Here is a 22,994-nt window from a genome sequence, read left to right as displayed (position 1 = left end):
TCTCCCGGATTGTTTGCGTCACGGATTCTAAACGGTGACGGCGGCGTTCAGTTAATCATTGTTCGTAAAAAAGCGAAAACATCATTGATCTTTATGAGACGATATTTTAAAGATATGAAGATTGAAGTGGTAAATGAAGAAAAACATCTAAATAAAATATCAGTCGAAGGAAAGTCATATTAACATAGATAGAGATCAGTGATAAGAACACTGATTTGGAAATTATCGCGTGTTATTCGATGTAATCGACGACCCGCAATCGCAAAGAGCCCACCTGTTACGTCCCGCTGTCTGATTCTATCCGGATTCCTGATATCACGCCAACACGCGAGGAAACTGTCGCGAAGACTATTCTTCCCGAGCTGTAAGTCCTTCTCGCGAGAGTACGATAAGAAAGGATTCGCGAAGATCCGACGATCAAACGTCACAAGCGTATTATTTAGAAATAATGAAATAATCTGTAGAAACATTTATCCGTAACTACGTATTTTTTCTGGTTTGATGGAAAGAAAAATTTCTAAGATTAATTTGATCCTCCGAAAGGAATGGAGATGCCGTTTACGCTACTCGATTTTCTGGCGATATCGAGATAAAATTCTTCTCCTCCTACGTCACAATATGTTAAATCATCGCATATAGACCTTGTATGTTATGATATTATATTGATAGCGATTGTAATACTACGATATGATAAAAATGTAAAATTACATATATAAACAAATATCGCTAAAAAATTGCGTAATGTAAATACGCTGTTACGCGCGATTGCGATAACGATCAAGCGGATTATCCTTCACGCATCGCGTTTCGAGCCAAGTTCCTAAATTGTGCCGAATACGTCCCCCCTCTTCCGTTTCATTAAACGATCGATTAAAACGATCTGTTCCTTTTAGTGAAAAACAGCGCGAAAAAAACGGAACGAGGGAGAAAATGGTCTGTGCACATGTCGCGTTCAAAAGGAACCCATCAGTGCTCGCATCAGATTAGCGCAACGGTAGTATTTTATTCGATAATCGAATTTATTCGTTAATTTTTCCCACGTACGAAATGCGAATTATCATCGAATTTCTTTATCTATGATCAATGGAACTTTAAACATACGTCCACATCAATTCAACGCAAAACGCGATAAAAAGCTCTCCTTTTTTTAATCAACGATTAAAAAGTACATATATATATATATATATAATATATCTTTTAAAGAAAAATCCACTATGGGTCAAATAGAAAATTTATAATCGAAAAAAATGCGCGAAAATGTCTGAAAAATATTCTATATACATATATACGTTTATAGAAAAACTTATTTTAATTTTGAATGCTGTGATTTATACATTAAATGATTAACGATGATATACTAAATTATATACTAAATAAAGAAAATTATACAGAAAACAATGCTTTATTATAATATTAAAAAAATAAAGTTCGCGGGAAGAAAAAATACATTTATATTTACGATATTTGGATGCATGCTTTTGATATTGATCAATCTAAACATACATCAATAAATATTACATCACAGACATTAAATTATGTGCTTTAACTATAATCACGCTAATCACATGCGAGCAGTTTTCCGGAAGAGGATCCCGCAGGAAGTATAAATCAGACGCGATCGCTCTCGTTTTTGAACGAGAAGAAAACAGTCGTACGCTCTTTCGTGTGTGCCGTAGTTGACAATGTATGTATGTACTTACGATTTTAACGATGGCTGAACGTGACGTCGGAAATGGAAACGATTCTGACGGACGATCGACAACATCATAGATGGACGGCGAACGTTCACGTCGTTGCGACCGCGAGCCTATAATACCACGGAGACGATAGATCTCGATCCAACAATCTTCACGTTACGAGACGATGCGTCCTAAAATCAAAAGTTACAGTGATTAAATTTGCGTACTTTCACTTTCTGAGCTTCGCGCATCAAGATTTTACATCGCAAACTCGAGATTATTTTACAGTCAATAATTTTAAAAAACTAAATTTTTTTCAATATTATATCAACATGATTGATATATCTCGATTGAGAAATACCGAAAGATATCGACAAAAAAGTGTAACGTTATTTATAAAATCTCGCAATTTGTGTTAAATCATTTAATCTGTAAGACCAAAGAAAAAATAATGAAAATTCATTATATTTAATTTTATTTTGAATGTTATGAAATACTTATGTAAACTTTAATAGATTTCTCTTAACAATTTCTTTTATATGATATTACAAAAAAGTATTTTAATATTTAATACGTAATATGTTCTGGTATATAATTTCAATTATATATTCGATGCTTCTCTCTTTGCAGAAATTTAAAAAAAGATACTATTGAAACTACTATTCTCAATTTTTTTTATATGTGAAATTTGAATACTGCTTAATTTCTTAAATTAAAAAAAAAAAAAAATAGAATTTATCTAGAATTCTGTTTTTCTTTTTCAATTATATCAATCGTATTATAGATCTAGCACCCTCAATTTATAAATGAGATCCGTCGTCTCCGTTATCTACGCTATAATTACATGTATAAAATGTACCAACTTAAGATAGCTTTTTAGAAACTAAGATTAAAAGACTATATACATATATCATCTATCTGCAAGTAACACGTATAGTCAGGGATTAAGGAGAACTGATCAAATTGAGACAAATAATAGATTGGATATGTAAATTCGCCACATAATAAGATCATTAATATCAATTATTGTACTTGTGAATGAATTAAAAAGAAAGTAACATATATTTTTAAAAAGTTTCAATTTAAAAGTTCTTTAATTTTATTGAAATGTGTTCATACCTGAAAATTTCAATAATTAATCTATAGCTCTTTTCAAAAGATAAAAAATTTTATAAACAAATACAATGTAATTTTTTCTTCGTAAACATATTTCGCTGATTAAAATATATGTATAAATACGCTATATCATTAGTTGTGAATTACATTACAATCGAAAATAGAAGAGAAGAGACAAAAATTGTTATCATTATAAGATCGCTCAGTTTCAGAGAGCTTGATTGATATATAATTTGTTGATCTTAATCCCTGACTGTTGTGTACAGATTTAATCCCTGACATGTCGTATACAGGTACGACATGATATAATGTTAACGGGCAATTTATCCACGCCCTTGTACGTAATTCGATGTAACAAAATAACTTTCTCACGATTAAAAGTGTATTACGCAAACGAGTTTCTCCGAGAATCTCGTCGCTGATACAAAAATGCGACTTTTATTCGGAATTAACGAACGACAAGTATATATATCGTAGAGTTGTACGCGATGTTTCGCAATAAGAGTATGCTATTTATACCTCCGCATTAATCGATCGATTGCTACTGTACCACGATTATCACTTAGACTCGATTAAATTATTAAGTGTACCGTCGTGTATTGTGGTGTAATAAATGTGATTAGTTGTACGAGAAATAAATGCAATGCGTAAGAACTATCGCAAAGAACTATATATTCCTTCAACGACACGACTTTATTAAATTTATTATTGACATCTTTCCTACGGTATAGGAATATGTAATTTTGTAATATAAAAATTTTATACATTTAATAGATACTAAAAAAAAAAAAAAAATCGCAATCCATTTTTAATTCATTCTTTTTACAAGATCACATTTTTCGATATTTTAAAAAAAAAAATACGTGATTCAACAATACAGAAGATAAACAAGTTAATAATATGTACTTGAGTTTCATAACTCACCACTATAATTTTACAAATTGTATGAATATGTCGCGATATACATATACGGTCGTGATGATTTCTTATTTTCAACGGTTACCATCCGTGCCGCTATTAGCTTACTGTTTCTCAATCTACCGGCAACGCAGAGAGGGCGTTAGCGTACGGTAAACTTTCCGCGCCAATTTTCACGAGACTAGCTTGCCCTAACGGTTTTTTCTACAATGGCTTCTTTCCCCTTCTCTTCCCCTTTGCTTGCACTCCTCAATACTTTTAAGCGCTAAATAATGACATGTACATACCTGATGATACACACACGATTGCGATGTTCGGCGGGAAAATGATTCGCGAAATATGCGAAGATGATTTCGAGCACGGCCACAGATACGGAATTTCGGGATACGCACGGGAACGGATCGCTTAAATAACGGAATTACAATAATTGATTTTGTCACACACGATATTTAACGCGTTATCGCATACGTTTGACACCCCTCGAGATATATATACGAGATAATTTTTTACACCTTAAAAAAACGCGAGAAATTAAAATGGAGTTTAAGCGCGACTGTGATCGTTGCGACGCGGTTCGCGATTGAACGTGAAATGCGCGATTACTCTAAGGCAATTGCAATTCTCCAAGTATCGAACGAAGTAGCGCACTTAGCAGTAACTTTCCCCTAGAAGTAAAATTTTTTGAATATTTTAATAAAAATATTGAAATTTCATCGAAATAACGCTGATTGTTATAAAACAGCCAAGAAAAAAATATGGTGATCAGCGCAGCTAATTATAGAATGAAATATATATATATATACATACTGAAGGATTTATGCCAAACGAGGAAATATAATGCGAAATATGGGAGGATATTGTCCTCGGTCGATTACAATTGTACAATATCGAGAAATCGCGTAATAATGATTATATTATATTTGACGTATATTACGACGTACGCCTGACTTTACAAGAGATATTCGCGATACTTTTTCACACGCAAAATACACTTGAGAACGATAATCATCGCGAGATTTACGGATCGAAACGACTGCGACTTGCCGCGATTCACGAATGACCGTTATTCAACATTCTAAAGTCCGCCAGATGGCGTTATTTCAATTCCCGAAGTATCATCAAGTGGCGCGCAAATTAAGTTATTTAAATTTGAAATATTTTAATAAACATTAGAAAAATCATTAAAATGTTGAATTAATTACCGTAATTTGATCAATATACAGAATCTTGTAATATTAGAAATAATATTAAAATAACGAAGCGCGATTTTTCGAAATAATATTAAAAGAAAATTTTAATATTAAAAGAAAACTTAAAGATAAATTAAATTTTACAATATTCATTAACGTCACGTAAATATACACATTTATATCATATACAATGAAAATGCAGCAGATTCAGAATTTAACGTACTATAGTTTTTACTTTCGCTCAAGGAATAAAGAATTCAGGATTTCGAGCGTCATGCAGCATAGTCTTTATTTATATACGAAAAAAAGTCATCCATAGAGATATGTTGCTGGCGTCATTTACAATATTTCTTAGACGTATATTAATATTTTTTTTTTTTCAGATCTCATTTATCGTCCATTATATTATATAAAAATGGTCGTTACACTATTGCGATAAATATCGTTGACTCTTTCAATTAAATTAGGAAGCAAGCACATGGTTATGTACATATAATCGTTCTCGTAGTATTGTAAAATTTCGTTTAATAAAAAGCATAATTAGAGACGTCGTCGTGCATTATGATCTTATATCGTGCACAAAATGTTGAGAATCCTTAAAACAAACTAGTTATTTATCCTCTTTTATATCTTTCCAGAGCAAAATGTGTTCTTTCTTCAATTTCGTATTAAAAAATATGAAGATTTTTTTTTTCCCCTAATTTGCTAATAATGTCTCTGTGTATACTTTACATTTGCTCATAGGTATACATTTGACAAAATAAATACGGGATCGATTCTTTAAAAAATATATATTACAATATTGCACTTAAGGTAAATGTACACGATAAAACGCGTATAAAATATACAATGAGTTCCTCTATCGAGGCACTAACGACAAGGAACACAGAAGTGTCACATAGTACATGCATGGCTATTTGTGCACAGATTTTTAATGTCTTTGCATTTACACGATTTTATTTTATCATATGTCTTAGGCGTCGTATCTTCAATTTTACATGGAGGAAATTTAAAAGCCTAAAATACACATAGGTATATCCACAATATTATTTAGCATTGATGTGTTTGTAATAATAAAATCAGAGATATCTCTTCTTCAAAAATAATTACTTAGATATGTATATATATATAATTATCATTTTTATATAAAACGATATCTTTTGAGTTAAAGTACATCAAGTTTAACACAATTATTGTGCTCAAAAAAACAATTGCATTTTTTAAATATATCTTCTTCATATATTCTCTAAACTAAAAAAGTAGATATACCTACAAATATTTTAATGCAATCGATACATGGACAAGCATACACCACATGTGTGCACATAATTATACATACATATATTTTTGTTCGTAGCAAGTCGCGACTATATAGTTACAATGTGATTATTGAGTCGGTTATTAAGGCGGACAAATAAGATTCTCGCGTTTTACTTCAATCGTTTTATCCTTTGGATATAATTAAATATCGCATTTGTTCGAAATTCCATTACCGTATTCACGACAAAAGTTAGACAACTGTATTGGTTACTACTAGTTATATTAGCCAACAGCATAGTTCAATATAATATAGTGCTGATGATTGGCAATCCATTTACACTTAGAGCATAAATGGAGACATTTTATTTAAATGATCTTTCCGCTTATTACAACCATAATACAGTTGGCACATCATCGTCAATTATTTCATAAAAATAATTACATTATGTTTAAGACGGAAAAATATTCACAATAATATACAAATAGTACGCTTCATATAGTTATTTGAATGATATAATCGTGACTTATTATTTAAAGAGGCGAATAAAAAGAGAAATGGAAAAAAATTGAAATTTCATATATTAGAAGTTTTGAATAAAATTCACAGTTACAATTTCTCTCATATCTCGTAATATAAAGTTTGAAAAATACATACATATAGAATATGTATATATTTAGATTACATCTTTAAGAAAGTTTTAATTTATAATATATGAAAACTTTAATAACAAAAGAAAAGCTTAACATAAAATATAATTTCATGTCATCACAAAAGTTAAAATCGATTAAATAAAAAATCTGAATTTATTTTACAATAAATGATGAATAATTTTCGCTCAAAATTTATGACTGGAATATTAATAATGTATTGTATTGGAAAAAAAAATCTGTGGCACATAAGTGCATAGTGTGCAATTATTTATCCGTATATAATTGTAATATATGTAAATGTTTAAAGTTTCAAAATAACATAATTCATTGTGTTCTAGGCTAACATCTTATTCATTTGTGCTTTTTATATACATCTATAAACTTATTCGTTATGTATTGTTCATGTATTGTTTGTGATCGCTAAATATTAGTAACTTGGAATAATGGATGGAATGAGAGTATTGTCAATTAAAAACTAGATATATGTATATTACATTCATGAGTTCTCTCACTTTTTAACTCGAGATGTCCATTATTCACATCTTGAAATTTATGGATCATATGTATTTTATATAAAACATATATTATACTTTACTGAGAAGCACTGATTGCGCAAATTATCATTATATAAATAAAAACGCACAGCTATAAACATATAACTAAGAGCAACAAACGCAAAATATCACTAAATAATTCTGTCTTGTATACTTAAATGAAAGAATTTAACGTGATAATTATCTCACATTATTTGTATCTCAGCGACTAGTTTTCCACTAACGTGTGTTTCTAGCTTCGCCATTCTGCTATGTCTTGCCCATTATATAAAAGAGATATATGTATTTGAATATAGTTCTTTATATCGATAGAAATGATGATAGTCTATATTTCTGCAACTTCAAGCTTCCAAGCCATGCTATATGCAAAGCTATTGCAATGTTCTTGTGACTGTCATTCTGAAATATGGATTATGGATAGCAATTTTGAGACTGTGGTCGATCAGTGGTATCACATTTGTTCCAGATATTAAGAACTGAAGTCTTTTCATGTATCCGTATTAAATAGAACAGTACATAACAAGCACATGCAATAAGCTTATTGCAGTTAAATTGTATGAAAATACATTTTGGAGATTACTCTCTTAGAATACAGTTCGATAATTATATATAGCTCATACATTCTTAAACCTTGAATATATATCCTATCTTCGTTATGAAGGCCACTCAAAAGACGGGACATGATAGGATTTCGCTATTTGAAACTAAATATTATAAATTGCCATATATCTTAGCAACAATAAGGAAAATAGAGAGATCATGTAAATATTATTTTAAAATGTGTAAACTAGTAAAATAACTTTCATTGTATATTGTAAACATTTTATCACATGTTTCATTGTAATAATCTCATATTTAGCACCTTATCCATAATTGTAAAAAATGGCGAAGCAAGATAATACAGTATGCATCGATTTGCACTGAAAAGAATTTAAAAAAATTCGTGATTTACTATTATGTTTCAAAAAGTAAAGTTATATAAGCAATTATATAAGCAATATATTTTTAGTACAGCAAATGTAATATTTTAATAAATTGTAAAAGATCTCGTTAAAACATTAAATTTTACTTTGAATATTTTACTTATATATATTTGAATTATTTAGGTTCGCTTCTTCACACAAGCCATATTGATCAAAATTTTCGTATGAAATATAATTAGTGTGGCACACAATCTCAATTATTCTATTAGATATTTATTGTGATACATACTATCTCATGAATCAGAATTTTAAAATAATTTAATTGAATATTTTGTAGCGAGAATCCTTTTTCAATTTCGACATATCTAACTTTAGTCATGTGAGTGAGATTATTACATATACATATTGTATTTATGAGAATAATATCTGTGTTGTAGCAGAGTATATTGAATAATATTTTCATATATTCGAGTATATATCTCCCTTCAGTCTTGAAGAAATCGTTTCCAGAGTAAATTGAGAATAGTACATAAAGAATAGATCAATATATCTTAAAACTGAAATGTAGCAATACAGTAATGTTATATGTCAATGTATGGAGCAAGATCGATAGCATTGCGAACGTTTAAATATATATCATAAAATATAAAAATTCATAAGCTTTAATAATAATTTGATAAGAACTTAAACATACAAAATAATATGTATACAATTGAGTGAAACTTTTAAATCAATAATAGTATTCTCTGTTGAATTTTTAGATATAGAAAAATATTTCGCAAACTTATAAATTGTTACATTTTCCACAAATATTGAACGAGAATACAAAGTGAGTATAAATCTATTAATAGAGCATGTTCATGTTTCATCTACATTTCAGAACATTTTTCATAATTTCATTTCTTATAAGAAACACGTCTATAAATAATCAAAACAATCAATTACATTATTTACACAGAAAATATCATTTCTATAACAAGATTTTCTTTTATTTCATTTATATATATATAATTTTCAGAGATCTATAACACACAAATTTATAACACACACACACACACACACACACACACATATATATATATATAATGTATGTATGTATATGTATGTGTGTGTGCTATAAATTTTGAAAATTATTTGTAATTTTTTGTGCAAAAACTTCTATTAATATTCTATATTATATTTTTGTCAATTGTAAAAAAAAAAGCTTCAAACACATTTATTTTAAAAAATCTGAGACAATGTTCGTTTATGCATTATATTTCTTTCGAATATTTAATATAAATTTATTTTAATATAATAATTATATATAATATAAAATTTTAATAAAAATGTGTACTCTGAAACAAATATATAAATCATAGAACTATAATAAAAATATAAAAATTATAAAAATTGCATTAGATTTTAAATATTTGAAATAATAATCAATAACAATATATAAAATGTTTTTGCATAAAAACTCAGATTTTTTTATCACAATAAGAAAAGTTGTAATTCAATTTTCTATACCTTTTGATACCCAATTATGCAGAAAATTGTATCAACATTTGCTGAAACGTTGTCGTCCCAACAGTAGTAGACATTTGGCTAATACTGTTAAATAAAGATTCTGCTTGTAAATTCTCTGGCAATCTAGTAAGAAACTGTGCACCATGTACAAAGTCCATTTTCAACAACTCTTCCTGATACAAGTGCAATACACCCAGCGCTGTTCTGAAGAGGAACTCATCTCCATCTCTGAGAAAGACATCCCAAACTCTACATGCAACATCAAGAGGCATTGCTTTGGCATATATAGTATATAACCAATCTAATAGATATAAATCTGGACTTAATCCAGCTACAGTGAAATGGGAAAAGATTTTTGGCAGCTTATGCGCAAGAGCACTGGAATATACCTTGTAATAAGTGTTCATTCTTTTTTGGTCCAATGTAAAGGCGGCTCTGTGACAAGGATAATTTAGCAAATTCGCAAAGCAAGCAAAGGCGTCTGATGGTTCCATGTTTAATGATAGTACAGCACCAACAAAACTCATTCCTTGCACATAGCCTACATCCGGTCTGTATACGGCATATGCTGCCAAAATACCCTGAAGGCTATTGGATAATGGTCCACCCTCTTGAAAGACACATAAGGTAGGAAAGGTACGAGATACATCTAATCCGATTGCAGCTAATGACTCATTATTTGGGCTCGACATTGCTCTGTCTAAGCAAAGATTATAGAGATGCGGCGTTATATTTAAATTATTCGAAATCGCTAATTTCCATACTCTACCACGTACACTCGGCGGTAAACCACGCCACCATAGCTCCCTCACTTTCTTTGTATTCTTAACATTTTCGAATTTAGGTAAGACATACACATTCCACGTATTAGAATCCTCGGCTAATCTTTCTTCTTCTTTTAGCTGATATTCTCGTTGCTGCTTACGCTCTTTCTCTTCGCGCAATTCTCTTTTCCTCGCCGCTTCTAAAATAGCAGTGTATTGCTTACGGTGACGTTCTTCTTCCAACGCATTTTTAGCTGGTAAATTAGCTGGTCTCGGCTGTTGAATTAAAGCTGTACTACCGCCTACCTTGTCGATATTTCTTGACGGACTACCAGTAGGTGTCGACTGTTGAGAATCCCGGTTTTTCCGTGAAAACACATTCTTTGTAAAAAGTGAATTTAATCTCCAACGTTTAGATGCTTTTTCGCTTTTTTCCATAAGATGTTGCTCGTCAGATCCCAGGAAGCTTCCTGACGGTGATATTTCGCTAAGGGAAGACACTGTACTACTACAGGACCGTGGCAGGCTATTCCTTGGGCTACTGTTTGCACTGACATTCTCGAGCTTTGTATATTTGTCCGTTTCAGATTTGCAGGATCGTTCCTTACCATTACATGGAGATTCTAAGTACCGAGAAGTACAATCGATTTGTGCTTTGTTGGAAGTTTTAGCTTCCTCCACAGAATACAGTTGCTTCGTGGAAGGATTGTAAGCCAAGGACATGCTTTCCAGGGCATGATTCAGGCTGGTTCCCGCTACCCCTACAGAAACCACGTTACCCGCGTCGTACCACTTGTTTTCTCTGATGTGCACGCACAAATCCTTAGTCTTCGTCGCCGGTATGGGCGCCACATCACACGCCAAGGCCTCATCGACATTAACGCTGTCGCAGCGCACCGAGTCCCCGTTTAAGGACACCAACTGCTGCTTGCCGACCTTCGGCGCGATATTACTAGCGATATAGCAACCGGACTCGCGTCCGGCGACCTTCACCATTTGGAAACTGTTGGCAGCATTATTGTAGCGTGACTTTACGCTTTCCCCCGATACTTGAAGGCTCTGTGACGGGACGGGAATTAACGCGTTGGTGCCATTCAAGCGCGGGGATGTTGCGGGACTCTTCATAGCTGGTCGCAATCTCCTAACCTCTCGTCTAGGTCGCCTCTGATCGAGGTGGATGGTCGTTCGCGCGTCGACTCCTTCGACGCGAGATTCATGAATCCGAACATGCTTCCTTATCGATTATCAAGGCTCTGCAAAGAGTCAGCATGGAAAACGACAATCCGTTTCGATGGTCCAATGATATGTCAACTGCTACGCAGACCGTAGAAATCCGTAATGATTCTCAATCCAGCGACTCCTAGAGCAGATGGTACGATCGGTCAATCCAAGTGTCACGCGCACGTCACATATTTGTAATATTCTCCCTCGGTCTCGCCCCGTAAAATCGTTATTCGAATTCTATATCCAACGGATAAGATACTCGTCGGTCGCGTCTAAAAATACAGCATCCGATAATATCGGACACGAGACAAGAATGAGAGGATCGAATATATATATATAGTCACAAACCGCAGCAAAAAAAAAAATCACGCTCTTTAAAATTAATCGCGAGATCAAAAAATCGCGTGCCTCTCGCTGAAAACACTATTGCACACTAAAGGCTGATATATATGAAATTATCCAAAACAAAAACGTAACGGATTTTAAAGGATTTTATCACCGAGATGAAATAATTACGACTTGTATCCTATTAAATAATGCAATAGTTGATCATAATATTTGTCGTGAAAAAAGCTGATGATATGGAAAAGCTGTATTTTTTGCGTTGCGATAATGTCTTTAACTCATTCTTGATTGAAACGTTGGCGATACTGAAGCAGGGAGGGGTGTCAAATTCAATACGAAAACGGATGTTTGAGAGATATGAATGATGAATCTCTGATATTTGAATCTCTGGTTCATAATTTCTGACGGAAGAGTATTTTATCACGGAACTCGTATAATTCTACACTGCATTGGAGTATCAAAAATGTTGATCTATGATGTATTACATAAAGAAAAGGTGTATCATATTGTCGCCAGAGATCTTAGAAGCTTCGGAGTTAAATATCGCTTCAAGAAGAGTATGCTTAAGAGCGAGAGACCCGAGGCATGCAAAAATATTTCTAAGAGAGTCTTCAAGACTGCCCTGTTTTATCAACCTTTGGATATTGTGAATTTGTCATCAGGTGCCATAGTTCATGTTCCTGTATTTGTGATTCAGGCCTCAACATTCCTAGAAAAGTATATTACTCAGGAAGGCCTCTTTAGAAAAGCTGGTTCTCAGGCGCGACAAAAGGAATTGATGTCTCGTCTGGATGGCGGTGGCAGTTTAGGCGAGAAGAATTACGCGATTGATGTCGCTAATTGCTTAAAATCTTTCTTTCGTGATTTGCCAGAGCCATTGATTCCATATACGTATCACGACTTGTTTGTGCACTGCGCATTGCTGAAGAGTTATCGGGTGCAGGCATTACTGTTAGCATGTATACTATTACCGCCATATCACTTAAACACTCTAGCATTTTTCATGGAATTCTTAAAAAAAGTTTCCATGTATGAAAAACAAAACAAGATGAGCATTGAAAATTTGGCGAAAGTTGTCGGACCAAATATTATGCCACTGCATGATACATCCATGTCAGCTGTACAGAACAGATTGCAAATGCATTTAACTATTATTAAGGTAATAATATTTTTAAGAATATTAATACATTGCATATATATATAAGTAGATGTATCATTATTTAAAAAGGATTTATTTTATAGATTCTGATTGAAAATTCGGAAAATATTGGTATCTTGCCTCCTCATATTGCCCAAAGTATTTCTATTGAAACAAGCGGCAGCACAGATAATGGATTAGACTCCTTTGAACATGGAAATCCTAAAAAGAAGAAGCATCGTAGCGGAAGTCTTACACGTAAGCTATATTGCATATATATACAAAACATTTCTATATACCGATAAACATTAATTAGATTTATAATGCCAATTAAATATTAATAAGACTAATAAAATATATATCTTCTATAAAGTACAATAATACAGAAAGAAAAGAATATATATATATATATATATATATATATATATATATATATGTATATATGAAATTTAAGATACTAATAGAATTGATGAATCAATATAGACTTTTTTATAGCATACATATAATAAGAGATAATATGTTATTGTTATTATATTTATTAAATATATTATATGCCTTGCATTTTTTCTACAGGAATGTTTAATGGTTTGAAGAAAATGGTTGGAAAAGGCACAGATGATACACCTAATATGAATCATCTACATCCTGCTATACATCCAGTACTATCTAATATATCTCCAAATAAATTTACCAAAAAACGGAAAGTAGTTGAACGAGAATATCCTCCAAATATAAAGAAAAAGTATGGAATAATTAATTGCAGTTTTTACTATTATCTTTGCAAATATTTTTTGTTTTCTTTTTTATATACGTATGTACAATATATACATTATTTTAATATCTATAGAATTTATTTATATACATATTTTTTCAAAATAATATTAAATATACACATAAATTTAACATGTCACATATATGTTTTAGAAGAGTGACTGAAAAATTGGACAAATCGAAAAAATTAAGACTGAGTTTGGACAAATTTGTACCTAAGAATAAGCAAGTAAGTAAATGTGCTTCTATATTTGACATATCAAAAATTTATTTAAATCTCACATAATATCAGTAAAATATCTTTTATAAATTTAGATCTGTAAAATTAAATAATATTATATAGCTTCTATATTAATAACTTTGATGATGTATTTTCAGAAGAATGCTGATAGTGATTTATCAGATTTATATATGAATAATTACAAGTCGTGTAATGAAAGACGTTGGAGTTCAGTAAGCAATTCTTTTACATATAAAATACGTAAATATAACGGTAAAATAACACATTTAAGATCAATAAAATATGATGAACTATCAAATAATGATTTTCAGCAAGAGTACGATGATATATTTATTAATGCCACTGTGGATTTATCAGATAATGGTGGTGAGCAAAACTTGCTTATAAATGAAAGTCATTGCAAAAATGATGAACAATGGCATATGAATATAAGTACACATTCAAGAAAATTGGATGCTACGGATGAAAGTAATAACATTTGTTTGATGCCTGAGGAAAAGACTGATTCGGAAGAATTTAATGCTCTTCCCAATGCTGACATAATATCTTTATCAAGTGATCACTGTGAAGAAGATTATGTCAGAATTTCTAAGAGAGAATATGAAGAAATAAAAAATCGAGTTTCTGCAATCGAGTCGCGTATTTCTCAAGAATTTGGATGCATATATAATGAAGAAAATAATATGGCTATACATTCGGTAAATAAAGTACAAACAGCATATGAGAAAACATTAGAAGAGGCTAGTATCGAGAATACTTTAACAAGCGATTATTTAGCAAAGAAATTGAGTAAGGAATTAAAAATTAGAAGATCAAGAGAACATAAAATAATAAGATCTCCTAGTGCAAGAAAAATTGGTTCATTAAGAAGACGTTCACAGGAGAAAGTCACAAGGTACTTTTGGATTATGTTTAATTTTTTATAATTTTTTTTTGATATTATATAATGTAAATGATGATCGTAACTATATTATATATATTCTAAAATCTTATAATAATTTCTCTCTCTCTCTCTCTCTCTCTCTTTCTCTTTATAAAAAAAAAATATAAGATTGCATCAGAAAAAAAATTGAAATAGTATACAAAGATAATTGATTAGAATAAAAGAATTATTTGATTATATTATGAATTTTATTTTATTTACAGCAAACGTATTAGACGCACTGCATCATGGCATATTTCACCAGAATATAATTTACAGCACCATGCTCAATTTGAAAGACAAGTAAATGTTTATCCCATTGAAAAACAATCAAATTTATTTTCTAATAAATATTTAAAGAAACAATCCTATTCTGCAGAAAAATGTAATGAAATTATTTCTAATAATATGAGAGACGAGATAACATGTTTACGTAATCAGATGAACGCATCGATTTCGGCAGAACAATACAAAATTTCAAATAATGATTTGAATCTTCCTGGATTTAAAGATTTACATTTGACGAATAACTATACAACTTCATATGTACGTAGAGCATCATCTTTTCATGGAAAAGACTTTGTAGATAATTCATGTTATTTTGATAAAAAAATAGATGACTTAAAGAAGACCAACAGTCATCAGAACATAGCCTTAAATAATGATTGTTTACAAAACGACAATATTGTTTCTGAAGGCTCAAAGGAAATATCTTGGAAAGATGCAGATAAATATTTTCAATCAGCATCTCGAACAAATACGCCTGCTCTACAAACTGGCAGAGCATCGGTTGCAAAGCTTCGAACGCAAAATGCTGGTATGGTGCTAGCCAAAGCAAAATTATTTGATGAATGTACAACGAAAACGTCCGAATTTCCTTCTGCCAATGTATTAAACAGAAAACAGTGTGGTAATAATGCAAATAAACATTCTCGAAATACAATTAAAGAAATAGATGTAAACACTGAACATTTTAAGCAATCATATAAAAGGACACAAGTTTCTCGAAAACATTCTAATAAGGATTTGAAAAGTAAAGTGCTATCTCCAAATGCGTCGGTACAAATCAAGACACAATCAATGGATGCATCAGTGAAACCACTTCGAAAACGAGTAGATAAGAATTATCGTTCTGCACAAAAATTCGAATTACAAAATCAGAAATTTTTGAATAAAGATCCAATTATACATCAAACTTTTGCTAAAGATAAAGGAACTAATGTTATAGATAAAACAGAAATTCATCAAAAAGAGAATATTGCTACAAAAGCATCGCCATTGACAAAAATGTCTATCAATACAATGCTGGAGAATTCAAATATGTCTCCGTATAAGTCAGATCTTAACAAAACGCCACATATTAAACGACCTTTAACAGTAAAGACTCCAAAAAGTTCTAAATTGATGCGAAGAGCTCCAGTTGATACACGTAGAACACCATTGAAAGCAACAGCACAATTAGGAACTCCAAAACGTCAAAGTCCTAAAAGTATCTTGAAAACAAAAACTCTCAGTATGCATACATAACACAGATACACTATAATCATAAACATTATATGTTGAATTCATATTATTCTCATATATACATATGTTATTTTAAGAAATTATATATATATAATTTTTATAACATATATATATTTTTATAAGTATAATATCCGTTTTATGGTGTTCCTAGTATATTAAATACATTAATATTAACAGAATATGCAGAAGTTAGTGAAAGGGTAAGAATAGAATGTAAAATCACAAATAAAACTAATAGTTAATAAATGTTTAAAGTCACAAATCATGATATATAAAAAGATGCTTTTGTGGATTTATATTTTTCCATATTTTACAATTAAAATCCCAGAAAACAAAATGAAATTGTTATTTGAAATATATTTTTAAGAAGCTAGTCATTGCATATATCCGCCTATGTCCTTATTATACGCATTATCATTCACAAATTCAAATCTATTGTAATATTTATATATTGTTGCTCATTAACATGTAATACAAATCATCATAATTGATATTTGACTTGTGAATGTATCTATTTTACCATAACATTAATTAAATCGTTATTTTATTTATATATATTTCTTTGCTATTTTTCACCAAAAAAAGAATATATCTGCATCGCTCCCGCCCCTTTTTAAATATTTACAATAACATACATATGACAGAATGTCTAATGAAAGCAAGAATCATCATTATCCACGTGGTTCAATGCAATATTAATCATCGACGCATGACCAATCATGTGGCACCGCCTGGCCTTCGCTTACTATCAAATTAATGGTTGATATTTCGCGTCTTATGCGAGTATAATTAACGATAAAATTAGGGCTACAAAATCGTAACGAGTTATTATATTAATGTATTGTTTGCCTTGACATTTTCGTGTGTAAAAAAAAAAAGAAAAAACGAAAACACCTGCGGTGTCCTCCAAAACGAATTATTTGTGTACATATATGACAGGGTTAGGATAATCGAAGATTATCGTAACGATATCAGCGCCACGTTTTAAGACTGAAACTCGTGTTGGTTACAGCTGTGAGGTACGAAACCGTGGTAAAATTCTCTGTGTGACAAGTGTCAACTATATATTTCTCTTTTTCGGATATATAAACGCGATTTTTTGCTAGCTGACAAGAGAGAACATTTTCAGCACGAAGATGAGGGAGGCTGGAATTATGTTGATAAGCACCGCGCTAACGTGCGTTGTTATCGGCAATGCATATTATCAAAGAAAACAATTCTATCCGACCGTTGTTCACATAACCAAATCCAATCCGAGCATGACCGTGAGTTTTTTTTTCGTAACGTGACGTTTCTGATAAGCCACGCGACTACCGTGTGCTTATTACCATTTTACATATGTATTGCTTTGTACTCAGGTGATTTACGCGCAAGGATTCATACTCGCGTTCATGATAAACGCCTTTCTGCGTAAAATCTTTTTCGGTACCCTACGCGCTGCCGAGCTCGAGGTGAGTTGTTTGAACTCTTTCTTAACTCTTCTCACTTGTCTGCCGATTTTTCCGCATAACGCTATTTATTCTTGTTTGCAGCATCTGGTAGAAAAAGTGTGGTACGCGGTGACGGAAACATGCTTGGCATTTACAGTGTTCAGAGATGATTTCAGTCCTAAGTTTATAGCATTATTTACTCTTCTCTTATTCTTGAAGTCATTTCACTGGCTTGCAGAAGACCGTGTCGATTATGTGAGTTAAATTTCAAATCATTATACTTGAAATATTCATGTGTATCAAATACATTTGTATGATTTTTATCATATATGGCAAAGTTGTTTAATTATCTATAAATATCTAAACATACATATTTAACTAATCTATGTCTTGTTATTTAGATGGAAAGAAGTCCAGTAATCACATGGTTATTTCATCTCAGAGTTGCTACTTTACTAGGACTTTTATTTGGCATAAATTTAACAATGATTCATTATGCATATAATACAACAGCTACTAAAGGACCTTCTGTACAACTTGTATTTGGTTTTGAATATGCAATATTACTGACTGTTGTTTTTAATATCACTGTAAAATATGTATTACACACTATTGATCTACAGAGTGAAAATCCATGGGATAACAAGCCAGTATTCTTGTTGTATACAGAATTGATTATTGGCTTATTAAAGGTAATTGGTCTAATATAAGAATTTTGTCAGAATTTGTAATTTGACACATATATATATATATATACATCTTGCGAATTGAAACAATTATTTCTCTTGTAGGTTATCCTCTATGTTGCCTTTGTGACTTTAATGATAAAATTATTCACATTACCTCTATTTGCATTGCGTCCTATGTATTATACAATGCGTGACTTTAAAAAAGCATTTCATGATATTGTAATGTCACGAAGGGCTATCAGGAATATGAATACACTTTATCCAGATGCAACAACTGAAGAATTAGCTGCTGCTGATAATGTCTGCATAATATGCCGGTAAGAATATTGCAAGTAAAATGATCTCATAATGTCTTTAATGTGGCTTAATGTGTGTATATTAAATTGATACAGGGAAGAAATGGTTGCAGCTAGTAAAAAATTGCCGTGTAATCACATTTTCCATACTGCTTGTCTACGTTCTTGGTTTCAACGTCAACAAACGTGTCCGACATGCCGTTTGAATATTTTACGACCTACACCGAACAATGCACCACCTAGGCAACAAAATCCTCCCCAGCCAGGGCCGCAGGCGCCTCCTCAACCTCCACAAGCACCTGGTGGCAATCCCCCTATTGGTATGATTTTATATTTGTTAGATTCGAGTTTTATATATGTGAAAAATATTCATTTTTAACCTAATTTTGCTATTTGAAATATATATAGGGCCACCATTACATTTCCCAGTATTTTGGGCTGGGTTACCAGCTCCAGGAATGCCGCAACAACAACAACAGCAGCAGCAGCAACCACCTCAAAATAATGCTGGAAGTACGCCTCCACCTCAAAGTATACCACCTACTGGAAATATACCGCTTTTCCCGCCACTATTCCCTGCAATAGTGCCATTGCCGCCTATTCCAGTACCACCACCAAATTTAACTGAACTAAGCGAAGAAGAGCTTAGAGCGATGGAAGGTAATTTGCGGCAAGCTGTTCAGGCCAGGATACAAACGTTGCAAAGAATTCAACTTTTACTGGATGCAGCCAATGCAATGATGAATCAATATCAAACAGTGGCTGTTACAGCTAAGTGAGTGTGTAATCTAAATTATGCATTTTATAAACATTATACATAAATAATATGATTTGAAATTACAGCATTCCTGTGCATAACGGTTCTGCAAGCAATATCGATAGTACATTGGACACATCTACAATAGCAAAACCAAGTACAAGCAATATAGCGCATGCAAACGCTGGGATCACTAGTGAAAATTTTCAGGTTAAAGCGGAAGATACTCCTACTTCGAGTACATCTAAACAAAATTCTTCTTTTCCTAGTACATCAAAAGAAGATGTTTCAACATTTAACGAATCTACCGATATGCCAGATTTGTCTAGGACTGAGACAGAATCTTCGAACGAACAAGAAATGTTACGCAGACGTAGATTACAAAAATTTTCACCTCCGCCAGCAACAGAATAAATAAAAATAAAATTGTGTGATAAAGATTATGTAATATAATAGTCTTTAATTTGGTTAAATATCGGCCTCAATTAATTCAAACAATTAATAATTGAGGACTGTAACAACTGAAGTTTGGATTTTGTGATCGATATGAGAGAGTTGAATGATATTCGAATCAGTCAATCAATCTGTTAAGGAAAGATAGAAATCATTATAAAGATTCTCTAGCGATTGTTAAATCCAAGAATTAGTAATAACTGAGACTGAAAGCTCGAGACTCAAATCATAAACTGAAGTTAAAATATCAGCATTCATGAACACATGAAGAATTATTTTTTAATGAAATGACAATTTTTTTTTGTCTTTTTTTTATAAATCAGAGTATTATCTTTCTATTATCAAAATATGTATGAGAGGTATGATAAATTAGTTCTATTGGCATTACAATTTTGAGATTTATAATCATGTTTATTTGTATATAATTAGACTTTCTTTTAGATTCTTTATATAATTCTTACAATTGTATAAAAAAATTTCTTGTGAAACTTTGTGAAATTTTCTCTCTATATTTTTTACATAAAATGTATTCGAGTACCTTTGCCCTTAAGCTTTAATATATAAAATTTCTCTCTTATATATAGTTATAATTATAATCATATTACTTGTAAATAAGCAATTTTTCTCTTATTCTTTTACGATTGAATCAAGAAAAGATATCAATATTACTTACAATAATAATAGTACAAGCATTTCTAATAATTATAGCATACTATAATATATAATTATTATATTATATTATATCATATATAAAAAATATACTATAATATATAATTATTATATTATATTATACTATATATAAAAAATATACAATAAGATAATTATTTATTAATACATATAATCCTTTTTCTCTTTTTTGTAAAAATCATTATTTACTATATACGTGTAAAATTATATATATGAGAAACGCAGAGATATAAACTTTAACTTGATTTGAATAAATATGATTTTAAATTCCTTTTCTATAAATAACATCAATATTCTTATTATTCTAGTATGGCATTTGATTATATATGCAAATAAGTAAATTCTTAAATAAAAGATAGGATTTCAAGATATTGCGCACAGGATAAGTATAATTATACATTAAAGTAAAATTTTCACAAGGATATATTATTTTTCTCTTCAAATATGTATATTTATAATACAAATTTTTTTCAATAGAGTTTTAAATCATATATATGCATTTTTATGACTAACTTTGTTTACAATTATCTCGATAGCAATGTGAAAAATAAGGTGGATATTAATAGAAAGAAATGATTTATTGTCATAGAAAATGTATTGTCATTTATATATTTTTATCAAATATATTATATGTTATTCTTTTTCTTGCTATGAGCATGTATATGTGTAATTATTAGACATTACTCCTTTTTAAAAAAGAATTGCATTTTTATATTTGACACATTTGTGAGAAAACTATCGATCTAATAACAAATGCGATTGTATGATTTGAAAAATTAAAAAGCTGTATATTGCACGATATGAGACAAAAATCCATCTGACATAAATTGTCTATTAAGTCTTATCGATCACTCGAAAAGTATATTTATAACCTCATTTTAACATCTCGAAATGCGCACGCTCTTCGTTTCGCAAAACAGAATATATATAATATATATCTGATACCGGGACTCGTTGCACATTAATACAGCGAATTTTTTGATAAGTTAATTAGATTGATCTTCATCTAATAACATATAATACTCGCAAATACATCGCATCATTTTTAATATATCCATTTAATTAATTTGTCTTTTTACACGGCAAAAAAACTATTTGTCTACCCAATATCATATTGGGTAGACAAATATAGTTTTTTTGCCGTATATATATATATATACCCATATAAATTTTTATAATCTTGTACATTCTGTCTTTTTCTATATTATCATACGTGCGTGCGTGTGTGTGTGTGTGTGTGTGTCGTATCTATATACAATTATTTTTTATCTTACAATTAATAAAATTATTTTATCACACATTGTGAAAAAAAAACATGAAAATGAGAGGATTAGAATATACACGTGCATTGTGAATTGTCAAAAGTTGCAAACTTAAATAATACAAAATTACATATTTAGAATCTTTTAAGAATATGACAAGTATTGAATGTTAAATTCCATATTGTATATATTCAATTTATATATTGGATGATAATAAGAAAATAATCTCTGTTATATTTTTCCCTTATCGAGAATCGTTAATAAAATTTGTCATAATTCGAAAATAGGGCTGCGATCCAATTAAATATTGTTGCTCTGTTTCCAAAGGAAAGAAATATCATTTGATATTATTCGAAAAAAAAACTGATCAAATTTTTCGAGTAATATATTTTTACATGCATTTTATGACGTTCACCGCAATTTAACATTTCAAAGTCGCACACTTTCCGAAAGTCGCTCATCGGCCATCTTTGAATCATGACATCATCAGCGATCGAGTCGTTGAATCTGTCGTCGGATCCCCTGTGTTCCGAAAAAAATTCATTCGCACGGCGTCGAAGAGAAGGAAGCATGGCGTTTCTAAAACGCATAGGAAATAAAAAAAAAATCGCATAGAATTGACAAGAACGTTTATCGAACGTATCACTTTTCGCGTTGCCGACGGCGTGACCTCGAGATCGTTATCATCGTC

The 22,994-nt window shown here is 30.9% G+C and overlaps 3 protein-coding genes and 1 long non-coding RNA gene across 7 annotated transcripts in view; 2 read left to right on the top strand and 2 right to left on the bottom strand.

Moving 5' to 3' along the window:
• Positions 1 to 1,881, bottom strand: part of LOC138933169 (uncharacterized) — a 151,888-nt gene extending 150,007 nt beyond the window's left edge. The window contains exon 1 of the long non-coding RNA XR_011446933.1: positions 1,701 to 1,881. This is a non-coding gene — a long non-coding RNA (uncharacterized lncRNA). The remainder of the gene's footprint in view (positions 1 to 1,700) is intronic.
• A 7,752-nt stretch (positions 1,882 to 9,633) lies between these two features.
• LOC138933134 (TBC1 domain family member 14) lies at positions 9,634 to 12,208 on the bottom strand. Of its 2 annotated transcripts, XM_070295652.1 has the most exons (2): positions 10,190 to 12,208; positions 9,930 to 10,049 (listed from the first exon to the last, which is right to left on the bottom strand). In XM_070295652.1, exons 1-2 carry the CDS (start codon positions 11,687 to 11,689, stop codon positions 10,017 to 10,019), a joined length of 1,533 nt encoding a protein of 510 aa, XP_070151753.1. In that variant the 5' UTR covers positions 11,690 to 12,208; the 3' UTR covers positions 9,930 to 10,016. The 2 variants fall into 2 exon arrangements, with proteins under 2 accessions (XP_070151752.1, XP_070151753.1); XM_070295651.1 differs by having other exon boundaries at positions 9,634 to 12,208.
• A 202-nt stretch (positions 12,209 to 12,410) lies between these two features.
• On the top strand, positions 12,411 to 16,742 carry LOC138933130 (uncharacterized). 2 transcript variants are annotated; one of them, XM_070295642.1, is made up of 7 exons: positions 12,411 to 13,292; positions 13,376 to 13,529; positions 13,845 to 14,013; positions 14,196 to 14,271; positions 14,421 to 14,495; positions 14,595 to 15,178; positions 15,430 to 16,742. In XM_070295642.1, the coding sequence occupies exons 1-7, from the start codon at positions 12,597 to 12,599 to the stop codon at positions 16,730 to 16,732; spliced, it is 3,057 nt and encodes a 1,018-aa protein (XP_070151743.1). In that variant the 5' UTR covers positions 12,411 to 12,596; the 3' UTR covers positions 16,733 to 16,742. The 2 variants fall into 2 exon arrangements, with proteins under 2 accessions (XP_070151743.1, XP_070151742.1); XM_070295641.1 differs by having other exon boundaries at positions 14,421 to 15,178.
• Positions 16,743 to 17,471: 729 nt separating this feature from the next.
• Sip3 (septin interacting protein 3) lies at positions 17,472 to 21,363 on the top strand. 2 transcript variants are annotated; one of them, XM_070296164.1, is made up of 9 exons: positions 17,472 to 17,748; positions 17,859 to 17,994; positions 18,088 to 18,180; positions 18,262 to 18,414; positions 18,561 to 18,851; positions 18,951 to 19,165; positions 19,241 to 19,464; positions 19,553 to 19,919; positions 19,988 to 21,363. In XM_070296164.1, exons 2-9 carry the CDS (start codon positions 17,866 to 17,868, stop codon positions 20,313 to 20,315), a joined length of 1,800 nt encoding a protein of 599 aa, XP_070152265.1. In that variant the 5' UTR covers positions 17,472 to 17,748; positions 17,859 to 17,865; the 3' UTR covers positions 20,316 to 21,363. The 2 variants fall into 2 exon arrangements, with proteins under 2 accessions (XP_070152265.1, XP_070152264.1); XM_070296163.1 differs by having other exon boundaries at positions 17,836 to 17,994; positions 19,988 to 21,362.
• The last annotated feature ends 1,631 nt before the right edge of the window (positions 21,364 to 22,994 follow it).

This window comes from Polyergus mexicanus, unplaced genomic scaffold (genome assembly GCF_030449975.1).
Source record: "Polyergus mexicanus isolate NDT 795.1 unplaced genomic scaffold, iyPolMexi1.0 SCAF_5, whole genome shotgun sequence".
Lineage (NCBI taxonomy): Eukaryota > Metazoa > Arthropoda > Insecta > Hymenoptera > Formicidae > Polyergus > Polyergus mexicanus.
The sequence above is the reverse complement of the archived record's forward strand: the minus strand, read 5'-3'. Positions and strand labels throughout refer to the sequence as shown.